Consider the following 24,519-nt stretch of genomic DNA (forward strand, 5'->3'; position numbering starts at 1 on the left):
CTTGAAAGGTCACATCAGAGGAGATTAAACAACGGACAATATGTTCAAAGCAAGCGTCTGATGTCTAAATTGTTAAGGGTGTGCTGCTGTGACTCACTTATACTTACTGAGCTGTCAGGAAGCCTGACACAGGAAAGACACATTAACTCACTGATGGTCCAGTGCTCCAGTCTGGATACAAAATGTATATCCAATAAATAAAAGGCCGAAATGTTCCCCAAGCAGAATACTACATTCAAATTACCCCTGGGCCATCTTATAATTACCCTGATCTTGTTGATTTAGCACTCTGCCTCTAGTTCCCCATTTGTTAAATGTGAACTATTTCACAGAAATTTTTCAAAGACTAGTCAATAAAATAACATTAACATCAAAAAATTTTAATGTTAGAGTTTTATTTGTCTCAGATTGAGAATTTTAAACTTACTTTGATCGTGCTATGCAATGATACTCAGTTCTAAACTCAGTTAAAAGCATTTATAAGAAAACTATTTTCCAAATGGGGTAAAAATACAGAAAGAAGACAGCTTGTCATGAAAGACCTATTCTAAAGACTGAGTCTTACATAAGTCAAGAGCACAGACTCAAGGGCCAGACCACCTTGGCCACATGCTGGATCCACCCATAAACTGTGGGCTCTGTGCTCAAACGCTGTGTCTAGGTTTCCCCTGCTGTAAAGAGACTGGCTGTCCTAACGATCTAATGAGTTAACACAAATAAAACCCTCTGAGTAATGCCCAGCAGGTAAATTTTATCTAATTATCATCAACATGATGATGTCTCATGTAAAAACTTTTTCCTTAGGAACAAAACAAAAGCTTTGTGGCTCCTAAAGTAGACAATGCTGCTTGTCCTTAGCATCAGAAACACACAACTGTGTAGACCTGCTGTTCCTTGCAATCTACAGGATGCTTAAGATCACATGCAAGGCACAAACAGAGAAGCAATTTTGCTGATTTACAATCTCCACATTTGGGCCCCTCTTTACTTTATTCCCGATTAGTTTTTTAATTGTATTTTCTGGCTGTAAATCACCTGGACTCCTTTGTGAAATCCATGCACAAAATTACAAAAAAAAAAAAAACTTCTAAAACTTAAGTTTTCGCGTAAGAAACAAACGTGTTTATGTAAGTAAGCAAAATTAAATGGAAAACAGCAGAAAGTGTTAGTACAAAAGGAAACTAAAAAAGAGTATAGAGAGGAAATCCCAAAAGTAAGATTAAGAAATTTAAATATTAAGTAAATAGCAATTTAGACTAAATTATACATATCAGCTTAACTAGGGTGTCCAGACCTTACAAAAATTATCACCGATTTACGTCTGAAATAAAACCGGATTCAAATTTCTGTTGCTGAAACAATCACAATTTAGTTTTGTTAACTAAAAGAAAAAATTTGATCATGTCGACTTCGACCATATGATGTTTATACATAACAAGCTACAAAAGAAAAGAGCAGATTCAAGGGCTCCAATTACTTTCTCATGGGAAAAATTAAATGATATAAAAGGAAAATATCAAAAATAGAAATGCAATGGGAAAAAATAAAAGTTACACATAAAACAATTATAATGATATAAAAATCTCAGCAATATATTTCACAATAAACATTTTAAATAAAAAACAAAAAACTAAATAAATAAGGAATTGAAACACCACTTCTAAATACCCCAGACTGCTAGAAGGGTACACAGTAAAAAGATGTTTGAAATTAATAAAGCACCTCCACCACTGGCAAAAAGAGTTCATGTCATTTAAATAAATAACACCTCTCATAAGCAATGTCATACATTTAGGGAACAAATTCGTCCATGAGAATACAGAGAGATGTCTAAAATATCACCATGCCAAAAGAAAACACACAACAAATAAGTATATGCAATATTACAAACCTATAAAATAAAACTAATCCTCAAAGTTATACCAAATTAAAGAAACGAGATGGCTTCACAATCTATCCAAAATGATATACCAATTTACAGAAAAAGCCAAAATCCATCATCAGGGCCATTACGCACCTGAATATCTTCATCTTCTCAAAAGAGAGAAAAAATTTTTTTTTTTATTTCTCCAATTTTTCTCTTAAAAACAGTTGACATGAGATTCATATAATTCTAGGTGAAACCAAACCACTTATTGCCATAGACTTGCAATTCATAGGCTTTGTTAATGCCTATGAGCTCTGGAAACCAGGGCATACTCGTATAACATGGGTAGATGGTTGTAAAGCTGCAGTCATTCACAATTAATTCATGAGCACCTAATTTGAGCCATAGGCAATAGGGACATAAAAATTACAAAGTCTTGGAGCTTCCTACCCTTAAGGAGCTCACAGTCAGGTAGATCAGTTAACTGAAGCAGAATAACAAAAGGATCTTTAAAAGAGAAGTTTGTGAGATGAAGTACAAATGATTTTCCTGGAGATGGGGGGGCGGGGGTAGGGTGAGCAGGTACTCAAATGCTCGTTTGAATGTTGCTAATGAATGTTGTAGGTTCCTATTCTAGGAACTATTTTTTTTTTCAAAACTGGAATTAAGATTGTTTCTTGTTATTCTATTAGGGTGAAGTGTTCAAGTGGTTAGGAAAATTCCTTCAATTATAAAGAAATCCTAGGTGGTGACAGAATAGAGACAAAGAGATGAAGCTAATGTTTACCCAGGTGGTTTTACCCGGGCACTGTGAGCACCCTCATCTCACTATACCTCACTACTTGCTCTATGATGCCACACTTCAGCTCGTCTGAGTTCTACAGGTTAGAGGACCCGACCATGCTGATTTTCAAATATAAGCACACAGCATTAACCACACTGGGACTGTCTCCAAAGCCACTGAGAGAAGGGAGGAGAATGACTCCCACTTCAATTCTATTATGATCTCTCTGCCTGTCTACCTAAATTCAGTGATGACTTAAGCAGCATTTCGATATTTTACGTGCTTCAGTGGCATTTATTCAAATAGTTCAGAATATTTTAACTTCAACTTGTATTTCTGACTTTTCAGAGAGGGAGCAGCCTATAGTTAAAAACTGAACCATAATAAATTTATCTCTGTTAATTGCTTTATAAATGTGCACACTTCAAGTGGAATCACGGCAAACTATGTTCCCAGAGAATTTCTTTCAGCTTTGTAGTTTGATAATGTAACTCTTCTTAACAACTAAAGCAGTGGAATTTTCCTACATGATGGCAGGACACTAAATATGTGCATAGCAGTGTAGGTATACATATATACCCAAAGGCAATCTGTGTGTGTGTGTGTGTGTGTGTTTGTTTTCTAGTCAAAGCTAATTCTTTCCTGACTTTCAATCACATAGTCACATATTTCGTCACACAGTGCTGTTCTACAGATATGTACTGCACTCCTAACCATCTGTTTCACAGTTATGCAGTATCAGTCACACAGGAAATCAGATGGTACATGTAGATGAATCAAAACCCTATTACCCTTCCTGACAAACAAAGCATATGCCCCAAGTAAATTGGAATCTCCATCTCCATCTTAGTAAATCAAGAACAGCATAAAAAAAAAGGACCATAATTATTATTGGTAGAGTAGGTGGTTAATTTAATTCATGAACTGTCACAATTAGTTCCTCCATCCCCCTTCCTCTTCCTCTCAACCACTCCCACCTGTATTTCCAAGGTCAAATGCTGTGAATACATACATATTCTCTCAATTTTAACATAGACCTAAATTTAACTTCCAGAATTAGCTCTCTAAAACTTTGCCTCGGTTCTAATAAACTTTAAAAAACATCAAGTTCACACTTCGAAACAACGTTCACAAAAGTAAAGGGTCTAATTATTCAAGTAGCAAATTAAGAATTATATGAGATTTTACATCTATAAGAGACTTCGAGAATGAAGATCATCTAAGCCAGCACTTTCATTTTAGAGAATTCAAGTGGAGAGTTAGTACCAAATTCAATATTTTTGACACAACTTACAAAATCATAAAGCAAAATATAACAGCAAAAAATCCAAAGCATCTTTCAGTTGGTAAATACTGATCTGCTTAAAAATAATAATAATAACCCATTCTTTCTAAGGAGGGCCAATAGTAAGCAGATCTATTTCTAGTCACCCCTGAGATACAAAGGTTCAACCACAAGCATTTGCCAGCTTACATTATTACAACAGCAAATAAAACTAAACTTGTGTTTAAAACTGGCTACTGCCCAGCCTAGCACCTACCTCCAGGGAAGTAAATGCCAAAGCCAGGACAGCAAAGACTCAGCAGCAAAAATTCACTGAAGAAGAAATAGCCATGGAAACAGCCACTCCCATCAAAACACTTTCAGAGGCACACATTCTCACACGCAGAAGTGGTATTTTAAGAACCCACAGTCTAATTCATGCAGAAAAATCCCCTAAAAGGAACATTAACATTATGATTGTGTTGGTTAATATACCTGGCATTTGCACAAACTTTCATTGTATGTTCTCTTGATTCATTTTCATGACTAATTTTAGTATTTTTATAAGGTGGCATCTGTTTCCAGAAACAAAATCTCAGTGTGTGCCATTAAGCCAACAGGAAAAAGATTTTAATTTACAATGACCTGTCAAAAGGCTATTGCTTGAAATGAATTAGGTCATAAATAGGACACTATCCGAAGCTCCCCATGCATTCAGAAAAGAAAATAAACATGACATCCTACTGATGAGTACTTATTTTAGCAATGTAAAATAAGGTTGAAAGAAATACTATTTCGGTCTACTGCTGATTTAGAATAATTTTCATGTGTATTACTCTGGGGCCTTTGTTTAGGATCATTACAGATCCATCATATCAGAGGGGAAAATACAACTAGAAAAATCTGCAAAGGAAAAAAAGAAAAATTTCTAGCTGACCACACAAAGTAATTCTGCAGAAGGCACCAGCAATCTGCACACCTGACTGTTGTGGATAGATACATTAACCACCTAGGCTTAACCTGCAAGGCAAGCACAGCACTGGTTCTTTCAGGCCCTGAACTCTGACTCCAAATCTGCCACCAACTTTATACACAGCCCTAAATTACTATTATATATTTTAAATGGTCCGATAGTAGTAGTCTACTTGATCTGAAATAACTATTAGACAATATCTTTAATCTCTGTTCTCCTTTTACCTTCCCTGATTAGAGGTGCTCTTCCCCCAGTCTCAATCCATAGATACCACCAGATGTCCTCGAAATTATTCAGAGTTCCTTTCTTTACCCACCAACCCACCGGCAAGGTCATTCATTAAACCTCTGTATTTCTTTAAATCTTTCTTATCGTCTCTTTTGAGCTTTTTCCCAAGCACTATTTCTCAAACCCTATTCCTCCAAAATGTAGGCCTGCTCCCTCATGCTGCCTACAAACACTCTCATCAGGTCTTACCCCCTTTTTCCAGCCTCACAGTACCCAATGGCATAGATACTGAATCCAACTCTCAGATCACAGACTTCGCTCCAAGGCCCCCATTAGTTTACCTATTTCAGAAATGATGGCTCAAAGACAATCAACTTACGCTTTATGTCCAGCTAATTCCTTGGTAATTACCTGTTATAAACCAAGCACTAGGCAAGGTCCTTTACAGCAGCGATTCCCCAACCTTTTTGGCACCAGGGACCAGTGCTTCTATGAGAATCTAATGCCTGATGATCTGAGGTGGAGCTGAGGCGGTGATGCTAGCGCTGGGGAGCGGCTGCAAATACAGATGCAGCTTCTTCACTACTTCGCAGGCAGCTCACCTCCTGCTGTGCAGCCCAGTTCCTAACAGGGCACAGACCAGTACTGGTCTACAGCCCGGGGGTTGGGGACCCTTGCTTTACAGGGAGGGAAAAATACATAGATGAGTAAGAAATAGTAGCATATGATTTTTGCACTAAAAAAGTTAATTTTATAAAAATCAGCACCTCTCATCATCCTCTGCCTAATCCATCTTTCCCCAGTCTGCCCTTTGTCTTGAACCCCATTCTTACAAACATTCATCAGTCTTATCCCTGTTCACTCGGATCCCTGCATACCCACCCCATGTCCACTTCCACACCCGTCCCTTCAACCCATCTTCCAATCTCCATCAGAGTGCTCTGATGTACAAATCCAACCAACACTTTCCTCTCTTAAAATCTGTTCCAATGACTGATAAGTTTTCAGAAAAGTACACAAACTCCTAAGACTAGCACAAAGTAAACTTCCTGATCTGCCCTTGCCTTACTATGTCCCAAAAATATTAAGCTACTTTAAGATCTGCAAGATAAGATATTTTTCTCTGTTCTGTGCCTTCTCGCTACCTTGCACACCTGCCCCTTTCTCTGCAAACACTTACTAGTCTGAGTGTGTATATGTATTTTGCTTGTTTATTAAGTAAATAAGTATATATAAATAAACAAAATACAAATACACACTCAGGCTAACTTCTCAAATATGTGTGATTATTATTCACCCCTTTTTATTCTGAGAAGAGCCACAGTTTGGACAATAGTTTATATATGGTTACCTTCTATATATAGCTGTATCACACTACTTATCACACTACTTATCCCATAAATGTTTTCTTCTCTTTCTATCTCTTTCACAAGAAATTTCTTGAAGAGCAAGGACTTATTTATCTTAATACTCGTACTGCTGAATCCAAAGCTCAACACATATTAAGTATATTCAATAATGTTTGTTGACTGTTATCAATCAATTCAGAAGACAATACTTCTCTAAATAACTGCAGCATAACCAGTTATTTATAAATACACCCAAATAATAAGTGATTGATCATCCTTGACAATTCCCACACAGTAATTATAGAATGTTATAATCATATTAATCTCAAAACAAAAAAATATCAGCAGTAATAACATCACATTTGACATACTGGCTCAATCTATTCAAATAATATGATGAACTTTCCACAGTGTTATATATTCTTACCAACACCACCATCACTAAAAGTTATTTCTTTTTTTACAGAACACTTTTTTTGTGTCTCCAGAAATGTACGTAACTCAAAAAAAGTTACTGTTTTTACTTAAAAAGAAAAATGCAGAAACAGTTGAGCAGTTCTCTTCCTTAAAGTGCCATTAAAAGCTATTCCTGCTAGGGGGAAATGATATACATTATGTACATAAACAAAGTTACCCGAACAAGCAAAACCACTTCATATTTCAGTCTAATAACAACTGCCAGACAACTTCCAGATAATGTAATTCATGGAGGAAACATAGAGACAAAAAATACGATTTCAAGACCCTGGATTATTTGTTCCCATGAAGTTTATTACTAATTACTTACAAGTCACTGAGAAAAATGGAAAGCTGTTTCCTGGATAAATCAAAGTCATATTCAGCAAGAGCTCACTTAGATAATAAGACACTGACTACCAAAATAATTAGAAAATTATAACTTAGCTCTGGATTTAAAACCAAGGACACTTCTAAAATCAAAATCAAAGGAGTGGGGGGGGCAGAAATGATCCAAAAAAGGTAATTCCTCTCTGATGACTGAAAAGAACAAAAGAAAGCACATTTTAATAAACAGATCAGGAAATAAAAGGTGGGAAGAAACTAAATGGTAAGAAATAATTCGATGGCTTTAATTAAATTTTCAATAATTTTCATGTAAGAATACAGATATACTCACGTATTCAAATTACCAAAGTTGTGGCAAATTACTGCAATTTCTAAATAAGGAGCTTTACAACTTTTGTATGGAGCCTCAATTTTTATATTCTCTTGCAACTAATTATAAGCTTGAGCAATCACTCAAAGTAGAAATAGTTAAGGCAAAATGAATACTCTCCCCCTTCCACTCTCACAGCCATATCTCACGCAACCATACTTTAATGACTGCTTCTGGTTACTTATAGACTGTCATTACTTTACAGGGCAAAAGAATTGAGATTTCCTAAATCAAAAGAGATCACAACAGCTTCAGTAAGTTGGCGCAGGGGCCGGAAAAGATTACAATCTGTAATGGAATCATTCAGCTTTCATTTATAACTGCTAACTTGAAAGATTTTATCTATAAATAAATTATATAATCATTATGCATGTACGACTATTATCACTATCATCTCTCTCTGGGCCTTCAGATGGGAGAGGGCAGAAGAGGACAGGGGAAGGGCAGGAGCAAGGGGGATGGGCGTCAAAGGCTACTGACACTGTGTGCCTACTATGTGCTAGGCAGTGTGCAAATCCTGAAGACACAACCATGAAACAAAATCCTGCTTTCAAAGTTTAAAACAAACTTTCTTAAGAAGATCATATGTCAGCAGGATCTGAATCCAGGTCTGATCCCAAATCATGTGATCATCCTACATCATGCTCCAAGAGGGAGAACCCCTCTGGCAAGTTTTCTAAGAATGACAGAGCAGAAAAACAACTCCTCCACTAAGATATGTGGGAAAATTGAGCTTTTTTTCCTGAAACAGCTTCGTAGGGTACAACCAAATGAGAAACCCTGACTGTGACTGTTAATTTTATGTGTCATCTTGGCTGGGCCATGGTGCCCAGATACATAGCTAAACATTATTCTGCATGTTTCTGTAAGGGTGTTTTTGAGTGAAATCAACATATAAGTTGGTAGACTTTGAGTAAAGCAGATGATCCTCCATAATGTGAGTAGGTATCATCCAATCAGTTGAAAGCCTGAACAGAACACAAGACTGACTTCCCCTGAACAAGAACGAAGTTTCCAGCAGTCTTTGGACCTGAACCCTGCGTCTCCATCTGGCCTGGGTCTTTCCCTGGGTCTCCAGCTTGACGGCGATTGGACTCGAACTGCAACATCAGCTCTTCCTCGGGTTTCCAGCCTGCCAGCCCAACCTGCAGATCTTGGACTTGCCAGCTTCCATAATCATGTGAGCCAATTCCTTAAATCAATCAATCAATCAATCAATCAATCAATCAATCTCTCCTCCCACTCCCCACTCCATACACACACACACACACACACACACATCCTATTGGGTCTGTTTCTCAGGAGAACCCTGACTAATAATATATTACCTAAACATTAAATACAAGACATGGAAAAAGACACCTTCAAATGTATTTCATATCAATATTTACAGTTTATTTCCACCATCCTCCAGTGAAATGGATAAACTCTTCTTAGTCAATGGTTCCTTTCTAAATTAAGGGTAAAATTTCTCAAGATATTAAGAGCCAAAACTGAGTAACTTCAAAACTAAAACTTCTGACTGCTACATCTGCAAATGGAGCAATCTCCTGAGAGCTCTCCAGTTCCTTACATATACTAGTCACAGAACTCATTATTCAGAAAAGGGCCCACAATATAAAAATTCCACAAGCATCATCATCTCCTATGGAAAACACAAGTCTCACCTCAAACTTGGTTGGGTGCACAATAACGTTGCTTTCTTTCCTCTAATTAATCCTTACAATTACATACGTACATCTAAGTATTACTACTCTAAACTCAGTATTAAAAAAAATACAAATAAAATTTATTCACCATAGTATAGTAAGGTTTAAGTATACCTAATGAAAACTGATAATGTAGCACCATATTATATAGTAAGGCAATTTAATTAGGACTTCATCAGAGCTTAAAAAATGCCAAGTTGATTAAAAGTGTAAGATTTGTCAGTTGATCTAATTAGGCCAGAAGAAATACTTTAAATTTCTAATTTCAGAAAACTCTGCCACCCAGCAACAATATTTTTCTCATCATTTATAAACTCCAGCATTTTCTACCAAAACTTTTCAAAGGTGGAGCACTACCCAATGTATGAGACAAACTGACCCTTTGACTTTAACTAAAAATATTATTATATACTACTTATAGTCTAATCATACATCAAATGATTGTCTTTTCAGCTAAAAGTTTTGTTAAGAACAACAACAGGAAACTACATATTGGCTGATGTTTGGGAACAGGAAATATATTCAGAAGGACACTGTGGAGGTCTAGAACTCAAAATCCTGTTTTTAACTGAGTGTATGCAAGTGTTTTCATAGGATTGTATATAGGCAAGATACTAAACTTGACTACTCTCTCAACTTATGAGAGAGAAAGCCTGTTAAGGCTCAATAATTTAACAGATCAAAAAGAAAGATATAATCTCACATAGGAGAATTGTTAGGCTTCTTTTAAACAAATATTTATTATTTTTAGTAAGACTATTCATTAAAATATTTTTCATATCAAATCCAGAATATATGCCTGTTTTTAAAAGTGTATTTTACGTAACATGCTAGGATATCATATACACAACGGTAACTCAAGAAAAATATCTAACACCTATGCAAATGTTACCATAATTTAAAATACATTGGAAGGTCTTCCCCGCATAATACTTTCAAGCTGAGCCACAAATATGAGATCAAGTTTACCAAAGATTAAAAAGTGTGCACTTAATGAATTCAACTGTCAAAAGTTCACCCATTTTCTTAAATTAACACTTTCTTCAGTATTTCATAAATTTATACTCTTCAACCAAATTTTTTCTGTGACACTGAAGTCCAAAAAAAATTACATTAAAAATTAATTATGAGAATCTTGGACAGTATTTAAAATCTGGTTTCGTAAACTTCTTGTTATTACTGATCATCTCAATTGTGATCTCATCACCTTTTTTAAATACTTAAAGCAGTAACATATGCTCGTTGTAAAAAATTTAGTAAATCTAGAAAAATATAAATAATTTTTTAAAACATCACCTTTATTCTCTCCATCCACAGAGTTAACATTTTGATGTTCAAATCATAATAAAAACGTGTATTAAGTATATAACCAATCTTTTTACCCTATATTATATTATAAAGTATTTCTCATCTTTAAACATTTCATAACAGTTTTATCCTATTACACTATACGTCATAATGAATTTAACCACTTCCCTGTTATTGGATACATGAGTTCTCTTAACTTTCTACCAAGACAAATAAGACTTTGATAAAGTCCTAACTATCACTGACAAAACAATTAACCACACCTAGAACTCATATGCAAGAAAGGCCTATAAACACATGAAAACATTCTAACTCACCAATAAATCAACGTAATACATGGAAATTATGAAAGACATTTTTCATCTACCAAACTAAAAACGTGTGAAGAATACGAAGTGGTGACACGGAGACTGTGAGAAAGCCAGGCCGATGTGGTGCCAATTATAAATGCATACGGTCTTTCTGAATAATAATTCAGGCAGTCTGTATCGAGGGCTTTAAAATACTTTAACCGATAATTTTATTGTTAGGAATCTATCCTAAATAATCGTAAGTAATTTTACATGCTGAACAAAAAAATTGTATGTAGGGATAATTTCTTGTTAATGTTTATTTAGTGTTATGCACAGATAGCAAAAGTCAATGAAGACCTGATTTACATTATTATCATTCTTACATTCTGCTTTCCTTATCATATTAAGAATTTTCATTTCTGGTTCAGCTTTTATTTTTCTTAAGGATTGTTTGTGTGTTTGCTTGAATATTCAGTGCTCGATCTTAAACTATCTAAGAGGAAATGGGTACTTTGGGTATAGCCTATAATATAACAACTGTGTCATAATTTAAATTATCGTCCTTTACTATTCTACCTACAGAATAAACTTCTAAAAATAAATACATTTTATGCATTAGTACACAAGATGATAGCTAAACACTCTATAATAAAGTTCTGCCTTTCCCCTTGAGGAAAGGTTTCTTTCAAAAAAAAACAAAACAAAACAAAAAAACACTTATATCAGTGGATTCCTAATAAAAAGTGTGAATTGATATCTTTTTCCTCTTTTATGTAACAACTTTGTATATCTATTTAATCTGAAACAAGTGCTTAGTAAAGGAACCCATCAATACAGCACTGACTCACAAGAAGATCTTAAACTCCAACCAATAAAGTTGTTTTTCTCTTTTCATCTACTGAGGTCCATTACAGTGGAAGAAAAACCCTTCAAAAGCCTGAGCAGGCACCTCTGACTGAGTACTATTTAAAATCCTTGTATTCAAGGTTAGACAAATTTTCCAGTATGAATGTACACTCCATGAAGTTCTGTCCTGACATATTTTTGAAAGAAGCACAGAAATAAAAAGTAATTTTAGAAGGAGAGCTCTGAAGTGGATGAAAGAGAAAGGTGCTCCTCACTACAGAGTAACTGACTCAAGGCACAGAATTTCTCAGTTCCTCGGGGCCATCCATGCCAGTTCAAAAGCATCAAGGGAAAACCACCAAATACCTACTCTTAAAGCCTCTCATCTGGTCACTCCTGGAAACAAGCCTCCATGGTCATGACTCAGTAATCTTTTTGGCCCTCGCCAACCATTGTGTGTCCCAATCCAGTCACTGTATTCCAGCTGGTACAGAAAATAATTTGGAAGATGAGCATCCCCAGAACACAACTCATTATCTTACTTAAAAAAGAGAGGAGCCTAACATGTGTGTGAGCTATTTCATTTAAAATCACTTTCCTCATACGTAAACATATAAGGAACAAATTTAACTCTAAAAACTTTTTTGAAATCTCTCTGAAATAGATTAAATAGGCAAAGAACAAAACTTTCCTCCTCCTGAAATATTAAATTTCCAGATACCTTTATACTCTGCCTATTTCATTGCCCTTTTTGTAAGGACAGGTGCATAAGAAAGCAAGAGCAAATAGGCTGAAAAATTAGGAATTGTGCAAAAAAATTATCAATATCTCAATCATGTTGAACTATGCTGTAAAGCTATTTCTAGAACAAAAGTGAGTGAAGCAATTAATATGTCAGCAACTGTATTACAAAACATTTCTTTCTTTATTCTTAGGTTCCTCAGCAGGGTGTTTTAATATATAGTTCAAGAGATACTTTCAAAATTCAAGTTGCTCTAATGAGCCTCTATAAAAATGTACTCCCTTGAATTTAACATTTTAACCATTTTAAAGTTTTTATAATAATCAACAGCATGAATAACATTCTCAAGAGCAATTTAATATAAATTCTTCATTTTGATATTTCAGCAAAAGATGGACAAAATTTTCCCTTTGAAATTATAGCACAAATATTTATGATAATGGTATTTTACAAATATACTTAAGAGATAATCAAAGAATCACAAGATGTTGAAGCTGAGAAAGGGTCTTAGTGATAAATTACAAGTGACATAGCCTCAATTACAAATAAGAAAACCAAGGCCTCAAGAGGCAGATTTGTCCAAGTTTACAAAATATCAAGTAATTCTTGGTGTTACTTTCATCACCAATTAAAAATACTGAATAGTAATAATACACAATATGCTTTGGTAGACGATGTGCAATAAACTAAACGCCTCCCCAAAATCACTCATCTCATAGATGGTTATAGTACAGATAATAACAAGTATGGCACATGAAATCTGCATTGAAATATTGAAGGATGAGGAGAATTTTAAAATGAAGAGTGAAGTTCGTCTATGAACAATTCCAATCAACGTAAAAGAATCATGAAAGCAACAGCATAAGAGCAGTAGGGTGGAAATAAGCATCGGATCATTAGGAAAGGAAAAGGGTCCATTCATTCTATAAAAGACCAATGTAAAGATGAAAATCATCATTAGCACTACTTGTGCCTCCAAAGGTATATATACTCCGCTGAAGCAAACACTTAAGCTTCATCAACAGCAATTTCTGATTACATGAATTGCAGTGCAGTATCCCAAGCAAGGAAATTACTCCAACCATCCTCTTTGCTACATACACTATTCTTCCTCAGTTTACAAATACGTATGCTTATCCCTTCCTGGATCCTGCTGTCTCCTCAGCTTTTTGTCTTCTTTCTCTCCATGACAGTTCTTGAAAAGGAAGGCAGTATTCGGTGCTCCCACATATTGTCACCCAATCTTTACACCATGTCACCATCCAGAAAATTCTTTTGCCCTTGCTCTCTAGACTCACAGTATCTTAAATTTGAACATATCTCAAGACAGACTCATTGTGTCTCCTACATTCCTTTTAAAAAGCATGCCCCTGATTCCATTCATATGAAATGTCCAGAAGAGGCAAATCCATAGACAGAATGTAGAATACTGCTTGCCAAAGGATGCTGGAAGAAGGGGAATTGGGAGTGACTGCTAACAGGCACAGGGTTTCTTTCTACAGTGAGGGAAATGTTCTAGAATTAGATAAGTGACAGCTGTACAATATTGTGAATATACTAAGAACTGGTGAATTGTACACTTTAAAATGGTGAATTTTATATTATTTGAATTTTACCTCAATAAAAAAAATGCAAATTAAAAATAAATGAAAATAAGTACGTGCATGTGTGTGCAATCACACACACAGCATGTTCCTCCTTCTAACTTTCCTTTCACCTTGCAAAATAATAAATACCCCACAGTGGAATTATTCAGGCCGAAGCTGAACGATCATCTGTCAGCAATCTGCTATCGAAAGGCTAACTGAAGTGAGTGGGAAATTACACTAGATTACCTTTAAGTATTTTTCATCTTTAGGTTGTTATGTGACAAACCAAAACGAAGAGATTAGAACCAGAGAAAAATTTTTAAAGTGACCAGGAATAAAAAAAAGAAAGCATTATTTTAAAAGTTTTTCTTCCTTCGAAATGAGAACTGCAGAATATAAGGAAGTAAAAGAACAAAAATGAAATAGATCCAAAAAGGAAAAGCATAATTATTTTAAAAGTATTAAGTAAGTTAGATAACAGCACAAGAAAAAATAATATAGCTATGCTTGTTTTGTCTACACAGAATTTATCCTATATCTAATTGTATTTTTCTACAGAAATTCCAAAACCTCTTTCTTTCTCAGTGGTGAAGAAAATGTTAGAGAAAAACAAATGCAGATGAGATTTAAATCAAATTACTGCTGAGGGGCATGTAACTGAGTTAATAAGGTAAACAATATCTGGATAACATAATAAAGTTATTTTCCCTCGAATTCAGCCTCTTATCTTTCTAGTCCATTAATCCAGCAACCGGTGTCCTTTGTGATAAAGTTTAGAGAAGACAAAATATTATGGATGATACAAAAAGCAAGAAATTTTAAATCTACTACAAATAAATGCCAGCAAATGTCTATACTATTTAGATGTACAGAAGAATTCCTTTCTACATGCCGAATGACCAACATTCAGTGAAAACAAAGAGGTGTTAGTATATACATACTCAATATTATAAAAGGAGTTCATTCAATGAATATTCATTATTCGATTTTACACAGCACATTAAAATATTTGACATATTTACATGGTTATGAACTATAGCTTACAAAATATCCAATTTTAAAAGTAAGTCCAATTTAAATGTTAAGACATCAAAGTTATCCAAATAAAAGTAAGTTCAATAAGATGACAATTCTTATATTCTCTCTAGAAGTTTATTAACTTAGGATTCCAAAAAAATGAGAGAAATGGAATTTCTGAGTCTATCAAGAACTTCCTCTTCCTATCTTTTTATAATTAAACACTTAGACCATACTAAGAGTCTAGGATAGGATTTTTAATGACCCAAACTCCTTATGAATTTAGGAATCATAATCCATTTGGGGATCCCAAAACAGCTCATGCCTTTACAAGTTTACACCTATTTTGTTTTCAAAGAATGTTATTCCACACAACCAGGTATAGTAGACCCATCTCGAAAGCAGATTTCTTAAATGAGCTTCCCCAACATTTTGGGACCAGCTCCTTTCAGAAGCCAGAAGACTATATTTCAAAGTCATATTCCAAAGAGTAGTCTGTTGACCAGAAGCAACAGCACCAACTTAAGAGCTTATTAGAAATGCAAAAATCTCACCCCAGACATACTGTTTTGTAAGTCTGCTGTAGTATTTGAGAATTATTAAGAATGTTAAATTCTGTTATAAAGGTTAAGAAATTTATAAGAAGTGATAATATTTGATTATCTCAAGTTATTAGCTTATGAAGGAGGCAACATTCAGAGGCTCAATTAAGTATACATAATGAGAGCCTGTAAGAGAAAGGCAAAATTCATCCCATGTGTTAAAAATAAGTAAGTTAGTAACCTGTAAGACATTCCAAAATAGAAAATATAATGGAACAAACGAGAAGTTTACTTGTAGATAGAAAGGGATGGAAAGATCAAGTTATTGTCATGCCATCTCTGGACTGACAGCTATGTCTTCTGCATTTCAGCCACCCACCGAGGACACTCAGTATGGTCCTATCCTGGACCCAAAGGTACTCTATCCAAGAAACGCAAATAAAACCGATGGCTCAGTGGCAACCAAACTGACAAAGCTACAGCTGTATCTAAGTGTACTTGTCCCCACTCTCTTCGATACAGCAAGTATGTATCATTAGCCCAGGGCATCACTAGTCTGTGGAGTGCTTGCTCAAATACCAGCTGTAGTCCTCATAACCACACCATCCCTGGGGAAGGCTGATGTGAAAGAAGGGCTGGATACATGAATACTGCGTACCCAGGGCTCAGGTAGTATGGTCCTTCCAAACTTGTTTGCACTGGGTTTTAACTTTCTTCTTGCTTCCCGCTATGTGTTTTAGACTGATGCGATAAATCGTGTGATTCAAGCATTTTAATTTGGTTGATGAGCCGGTCTATTCCAAAACCTCTGAAATAGCTGGTAGAGTACTTAGAGGCTGACCAAGGTAATTGCCCATGAAAACACCTCCTGAATCAGAAATCCACATTTAAAAAGATCCCCAGGTGATTCATATGCATATCAAGTTTAAGAAGCACTGAGCAAAGACTTAGAAAGCTCCACAAAGACAGAAATTTGGATCTCAGAACTATGCTCTGAAGACCATCCTGAATAAAAGGCTTCCTGTATCCCCTTACAACGTAGAGCCCCAAATGAGGGAGAAAATACTAAGAGAACCATTTTCAACAACTGTCATGTAAGGTTTAGAGAAACACTACTGCCCTTGGCGATTCTCCTTTGAATCCTCTTCTGGAAAGCTCTACACAGTTTGAGGAAACACTCAGAAAAGTATAGCACAATACACCTCAACATTAACCCTGTAATCTCCTTCTTGCTGGGAAGGAGGAAAATACCCTCCCTTCAGATAGGCTATCTTTCATGAACACCAATCCAAAGGACATAAGGCTACCAGAAACAGAGAAAGGGTTATGACTTCCTTAATAAAGCTGCAGTGACCTTGGAACAATCATCCAAGAACAGAATTGAGCAGAAGAGCCTAAGAAGCATTCCTAATGGGCTCTATATACACTTTTCACCTACCAGCAGTTTCTGACTTGATCGGCATCAGTCGTTACATGTACTTATTACATTTGCATTGTTCCTTATAATAAGGGCTCAATAAATTTTCTGAATTAACAGGAAAAATAATGAAAAATGTCATCCTTTCTATCCTCGATTTAGACAAACTTAATGAACTCAATCCCTTGGTTTTCAGAAACTCTTGAGTGTGAAGGCATTACTCCACATCTCAAATTAGTATAGGTCATAACCCTCCTTCATCCCATATCTCAAGGTTGGATTTATATTTCTTATTATTAACCCCATTCTAGTTTTCCAGGACACTATGAAACATTCATCTATCCATTAAGAAACAATCCGACCATTTCTAAAAGTCAGACAACAATTATGTATAAGTAATATGCTACACAGGAAAGATCAGCTATTATTTTGATGTTTTTCTAAGTCCAGATTTAAGACCAGATTTAAGAGCAAGAGAAATGTCTATTTAAAATATCTACAGAAGAACTGAAATAGAAACTGAGGACATCATCCCAGACACAAGATCATAAACAAGATCAAAACAAAAGGCTAAAGGTGTTGAGAATATTTATCCTAGTGAAGAAAAGGATGAATATATAAAAAGTATGTAAAAGTTCTAAAGATCATTTCTATAAGGAATATGAGCCCTACTGCTTCTGCAAGAGGGAGTGTGTTTAAAAAGATTTCAGTTGGAAATCATAATTCACATTCCATAAATAAAGTTTTATAAAAAGAATAAAGAAACACATATGGAATGGTTGAGTGTATTCCCTTCCGAATGATCTACTGGCTCCTGTTCACTCCATGCATCTAGTACAGCCAAGGGCAGTTAACGTATTCATAGGACCTTAGACATTTCAGCACAAGTTTTCACACTGTGTTACATGGGTTTTAAATACCATGTGTTTAAGAACTGACTCTACAAGCTCACAGAGGAAAGAGGTAACCTTATAAATTTTTGTCTCCCGCAGCTAACAGCATGAGAACAGACACATGATAAGCCTTCAATGAATACTTACTGAATTTAGTAAAGTATTATGACTCTCTGAGGCAAAAATCTTAACTGGAGATTAAGCACTATGATCACCACCACCACCCAGTAGAAAAGTAGCTCTCAAAATTTCCAAGTGAATCCACTTACATGTTAAACAATGGGAACAACAAGAAAGTAATTGTCTTATTCATTACAAAAGGCAAAGAATGAATCTTCTGTTTGCAAACTTAATCCACTCCAACTAGTACTATTAACTGCCTACTAAAATGTCTCGGGGCATTATCTCTCTTTTCACAATCTTTTGCTTGATCTATGTTCTTGATGAAATGTGATAAACTAAAATGTATGTAATCAATGTCATTCTTCGTTATATGAAATACACAGCATTTTTATTACATGAACATTAAACAGCAAAACACTAATTGTTATAAGCAATAGTAGAAAAAAATAACTTGAATTTCAAAATCTCACACCCAAAAATCTGGTCTGATCACATATGAACAGCCATATTTCAATGATAAATCCTTTAAAATTCATTAAAACTATTAACTGTGGAGTTATATTTTGGGTAGCACAGGACCCAAATAAAAGCTAGTACCCCACTTGGCTAAGTGGGTAGCATCCTACTTGATAAATTTTCATAAGCTGCCATCCTCCATTAGAAAGTCAGTCACTGGCTTTAACAAACTCCTTGAAGAGTTCATTTCAGTTATTCTTGCCTTGCGTGATGTGAAACAATTTAATCTAACTGCGCTCTTCCTAAAGGGAAGAAAGATGATATTCAAAGGGGAGGACTTGCAAAGGGGACATGAAGGATCAAATTTAGGAGCTCACTAAAGAGAGAGCCTGGAATTGCGGGGCAGGGGAGAGAATAACAAAGAAAGGTGCAAAGAAACAGCTTACTCAGAAACTAGAGTCACATCTCTAGTTATTTTAAACACAGTTGAACTTGACATGGCCCATTCTGATTCAGAACTTTTGCCTTCCACTAATGAAATGAAAGTTTGCCAGCTAACACCTATAAAAAATTTCATAGGTGATTACTTTATTTCAAAATAGTATTTTATCATTAAAGCAAGGTCAGATTTCTCTTTGCTATGTAAACTACATCTTCTACAGCCTTATATGGGAGTGTCATAAGATGGAAATGACAATAGACAGTGATCTTAGATTCTGAGAAAATTTTAAGATACTATATCAAATTCCAAATAGATCTATATATATATATTATATACACAATGTGTAAGCTACACAATTCTGCCACTGTGACCCTCCAGGTTCCCCTAAGAGAGCACACCAGAATCTTAGGACAGAGCTGGTGGGCAAGTGCACTTTGAAAAAGCACTCCAGGAGATTCTGATACTCGACCAATCACCTCCTACCCCTACTGCCATTACCAGCTAATAATGTTTCACCACCCGCTGCTGATGTATTTTGTGCTATTCTTCTACACCAAATGTTAACTAAGTGAAGTCGTTAGAACAGAGCATCTGAATTCAGTTGGCATTTATCCAGACTCTAAGAGGTAAAAATAAATCCATGAATGGCAAATCAATTTAACTTCCTTTTGGAAAATTTCATTTTAAAGCTACAGATCAAATTCTGAACTCAAAGCTACTTACAGTTATAGCTTTCCAATTAAGGTATTTAAGTCCACTAATATATTTCCATAAATCAAACTTTCCCTATCAAGTAACAGTACAAAAAAAAAAGTTCCAACATTCCTCACAATCCACTTACACAGAAGTGATAACTCAAGATTTTTTCAGCAAGGAAATAAAGAGTATTATTTCAAGGTTACCATAACTCTCCCATTGTACATTATACCTTATATCCTAGTGTTTAGATTCAGAAAATGTTATTATTTTGGATACTCTTAGGTAAAACAAGTTAAAGAAGTCATTCTATTTTGAACTAACACTTCTGGTTTTCAGTGTTCATATCATTCACTCTACTCCATTGGAATGTATCTCACAATCCCCAAACTTCTTCAACTTTACTATTACTCAATACAGGTTTATGCAACTGTAAAGCACATTAGAAAATATGGTGTATATCTCTCAAACTCCAAACTTGTAAAATCACCTGATAACATGTAGATATCAATGACTTTGAATTGCTTACAGTTGTCAAAATCTACTCTGCTTACAGTTAGGCCCAATTACTAAGGAAACTTAGAGAAAACTTCAAAAACAAACTGAGAAAACATACTTACCTTAATAGGAGCACTACTAAACTTAATTTTCCTATTTACTGGGATATCTTCTTCTTCTGGCAATCCAACAATTTCCGAGTATTCCATGTCAGGTTGATAGTAACTGTTTTCATCACTATCTTCCTGCTCATCCTGTTCAGTGCCTGTCTCTCCCCAGTCTGAATTATACCTGGATCTCACCCGATATACATTATAGTCACTGTGCATGTAAACATGGGAACTCTCAAAATTATTTGAATCTTCGAGTACTTCCCTCCCACAACTGGATCCAGAAGCATCAGGAGAGGTAAAATCACCACCTGCAAGATCTTTCTTCTGTTGCATTGCTGCCTCATTCCCAACCAAATTAGCTTTGGCATCTTCTAAAGGTTCATTTCGTGGTGAAAGGATGTCAGACTCTGGCATTGCCTTATCCTCAGCACAAGGTTCTTCAAGAATGTCTTTGTCGATTCTGTCAGGAATCTCTTGGTTAGATGTGGAGTCCTCGGCTTCCTTGCTCTGCTGTATCTCTTCACTAGGCATCAAAGCTAGAGAGGTACTTTTCGAAGCCACTTCTGGTACTGGAGTTGTAATACTCTTCTGAGCATCCTCTGAATCATCACTGTGTTTGCTTGGAGGAGACCAAGAATTAGAATCCTTAAGGTGACCAAAGGTGTCAAGATTTGTAACAGTTACAGATGGTAAATTCAGGGGATAATGCCCAGTCACTGAGTATTCGTTGCTTTCAGCCTTTTCAGAAAGGATGGCACTGGGGGAATCAGTGTTCTCAAATACTGCACTCAGTTGACTCACAGTTGGGGAGACAGCCTCTGTCCGGGAGCTAAGGCTATCCAAAGAATCAGTACTGCCTCTGTTGGACTTCGAACCACCCCATTCATCCTGAGGTTCGCTCCCTCCAGCTCTCTCTTTCTTTGGGGAATAACGGTTGTTTTGTCCTGATTCATGCACACTTCTCTCAAACAACTTCCGAGTTTCTGTGAACTTAGAATATGAAGGGCCATCGTACATTGTATCAAATCTGCTTATTCTTTCTGAAACAGAGGACTCCAACTTCACAACTGAGCCATCTGTTTTCTCCAGAAATTCTTTGGGCTTCATTCTTCTCTGAGGAGATGAAGGTCTACCTTTCCCCCTTGTTTTGGCAATGACTGCAGCATTCTCATTGGGTTCCATACCCATTTGCATAAACAGATTTTTAATTCTGTTGACATTGGAGCCATATTTCCTCCCCCTGCTCTGCTGGGAGCCCTCACCTTCTTTTGTTTTTTGTTCCCCATCTGACTTGGGTTTGTCAAAGGTACTTTTCAGTGCCTGAAACTCAGTTCTATATGCATTCCTGTGAGGAGAGGCACTTCTGAGAGTGGTCCGTTCACCAGAAGACTCGGTTTTCAACATTTTTACTTCAGGGTGAAAAGCCAATGTTCATAATGATGAGGAAAAAAACAACAAAAAACAAACAAACAAAAAAATACCTCTCTTCTCTAATCACCAGTATTTGGTCAAGAAAAAGTATCTCTCAAATGGCATACTGTGTCAGTGATCCTCCCAACAGGTGTATTAGGAAATTATTCGGTCAAGAGTTACACAAAATGGCTTTTTCAAAGCAAGACTAGAGGTTCATCTGTAATAGAAAAGAATGAATTTCTGAATTCATTTACTTATTTGAATTTAGATTTAGTCAACTAACACACACTTTTCTTTTCAAAGTGGCTCCAAACAGTGGAAATTACTTATTGAAAGGGGAATTTAAAAGCCAAGAATTTAACAGTTATAACTCTGGTCTTTGGTAACACAAATGTTTCAAACACAATTTGGAGATCTCACCAAAATTACACTTACACACATACGAGTTACACAATAAGTACACTTGAAAGCAATACTTGAGACCAAGTTTTGGTTGCTTTTCTGAATGACCTTAAAAGAAATCAGCAGTTCATACAACTTTAAGATATCATCAAACTGTCCAGAAAAAAAATGAACTTCATTTGGGACTCTCTACATCGGGTAGAACTCATTCTTTCTGTATAAGTGCAATTAAAAGTTTGGAACCTATGTTTACAAACTCCAAAACAAGCCTATAGAGGTTTATTTCCCTCTTTCTGGTCCAATACTCTCATTTACAGCATCCCCAAAGCAACACTAGTGCAATTTCCGACCAAGCCAAGCCAAAAAAAAGTTCCTAAATGGCAGTAAGTTTCACTCCAAGTCCAGTTATATAAAATATTTATAAGTTTACTAAGGGTAGACATTATTAATTGTAGCGTGGGATACAGAATATCAAGGGAATAAATTCATGAGACTGACGATCAGAAAGCAAATGACCGTGAAACTTCTTATCACAGCCCTGATTTTTTTATTCCTACTTGCCTCTAACTTAATACAAACTCAAAAGGCAATGCCAATGCTGGCTTGCTGTTCTCCTCCAGCCCACGGTTGGAGTTTATATCAATAGGCCAGCAATCAAATACGTCAAGATCTTCTGAGGAGCAACGTACTTTTTAAAGATTTTTTTGTTTTGTTTTGGTTTTGGTTTTCCTTTTTAATATTAGGCCGAGCCACATCACCCTTAAGCACAATCAGCTGAGGAAGCACACACTTTCTTTCACTTAAATCGTCTCCGAACTCGGATCCTGGCCCAGCACGCATGCATGGCCCATGCAAACAAGAAAGGCTTTAGAGTGTGGTGCCTGGTTTTTTTGTAAAGCATCGACAATCTCCTTCTACCCTGACATTTGCTTAAGCCTTACACACCCTACCCTCCCCCTTCCCCCCACTCCCTCCCCCGCCAATTCGAACCCGCGGGGGCGGGGGCGGGGGAGATGGGGCCGCCGGGGATTCAAAACCTGCCCTCACAAAAGACAAACATAAATAACACCAACTTGAGAGGCGGCCGATTCCCAAGCCTGGTTCGGGACGCAATCCCTCGGCCCCGGGGCAGGGCCGGGAGAGCAGGTGACGCCAAGCGCTACGGTAGGAGGTCGCAGTCAAGCTTTGTGCCAAGAAGCACCTGAAGTCCTAACACATTGGCTGCGGCTCCCGGCGGCTGCCAGGCGGATCCCAGTGTGGCATGGGGAGAACCGAGCTCCCTGGCCACATTAAAAAAAAAAAAAAAAAAAAAAAAATTACAGGGCAATGATCATAAATCCCTTTGTTTTTCCTCCCAATGTGCCAGGAAACAATAGATCTCACTGATAATGCCTCCGATCCTCAACCTATCGCTCCTAACCACAACCCACCCCCACCCCCAGCCTGCAACTGAGCCTTTGTACATCCCGATTTTTTCCCTCTCCATCTCCACCCTCCCCAACTCCTCGCCCCGCACACAGCCTCCCCCTTACCCGAGCGGGAGCCGCCAGCGGCGGGAGGGTCGGGCGGCCGCGGCTCCCACCCCCTCCTCCGAGGCGCCCCCGCCCCCCGGTGGCCGCGGCTCGGCTCGGCGCCGCTCCGTGCCCTCCACCCGCTGCTCACGGCGCAGCGCGCAAGGCGGCTGCGGCGGCCCCCACGCGCGCCCTGACCGACGCGGGCGGCCCCGGGAGGCGCGCGGCGCTGCCCAAAGCCATGGTCGGCGGGCGGAGGCCGAGCCCCGATGCGCTCGCACACTTGGGCCGGCCTGTGGCGCGGGTCCCGGCCCGGAAGGGGCTTCGCCCACGTGCGGTCACCCGCGCCGGGCCGTTTGGCCGGCCAGGGAGCCGGGGTGTAACGGGGGAGAGGCCGCGGGGGTGAGGAAGGCCTGGGGTAACAGGTGCCTCACCTCGGCTGATGGGATTAACTCTAGGGCCGCAGAGAGAGAGAGAGAGAGAGCCCGGCAGCAAAATCCCAGGAGAGGGAGAGAGAGGGAGCCTCTGGCGGCCAACCGAGGGCAAAAAGCACCGGCCCGAGGCAAGGCCGCCCCACCCCCTCGGCCGTGGGCAAGGGGCCTCTCGGGCCTGGGGCAAGCCTGCCCTTTGGGGACCTGACTGCCTTTCTGCTTGGGTGTTGGTTCGGCGGGAACTGGGGTCTCGGGCTGCCCCACTGCTGGAGCCCCACAAAGTGTGCAGTTAATTCCATGACCTCAGGGCATCTAAACCCCCAGGCCATTCACCAGGCCTGGAAGGCCTCCACCTAGGCCCAGATCCCCTGTGGCCTCCACCTAACACCCGCCTTGACCTTAAGTCTCCACTGCTAAAAGGAAAGGGATGAGGAGGTCG

General features: G+C 37.5%; 1 protein-coding gene across 1 annotated transcript in view; it reads right to left on the reverse strand.

The window, feature by feature from the left end:
• The window catches only part of PPP1R9A (protein phosphatase 1 regulatory subunit 9A), a 274,958-nt gene extending 250,793 nt beyond the window's left edge, over window positions 1–24,165 (reverse strand). The window contains exons 1-2 of the mRNA XM_023533105.1: window positions 24,084–24,165; window positions 20,333–21,953 (exon numbers count right to left, since the gene is read on the reverse strand). Of these exons, the coding sequence (XP_023388873.1) occupies window positions 20,333–21,727 (1,395 nt within the window). The 5' untranslated portion in view covers window positions 21,728–21,953; window positions 24,084–24,165. The remainder of the gene's footprint in view (window positions 1–20,332; window positions 21,954–24,083) is intronic.
• Between the last annotated feature and the right edge of the window lie 354 nt (window positions 24,166–24,519).

The sequence above is a fragment of the Pteropus vampyrus genome, unplaced genomic scaffold (assembly GCF_000151845.1).
Source record: "Pteropus vampyrus isolate Shadow unplaced genomic scaffold, Pvam_2.0 Scaffold4, whole genome shotgun sequence".
Taxonomy (NCBI): domain Eukaryota; kingdom Metazoa; phylum Chordata; class Mammalia; order Chiroptera; family Pteropodidae; genus Pteropus; species Pteropus vampyrus.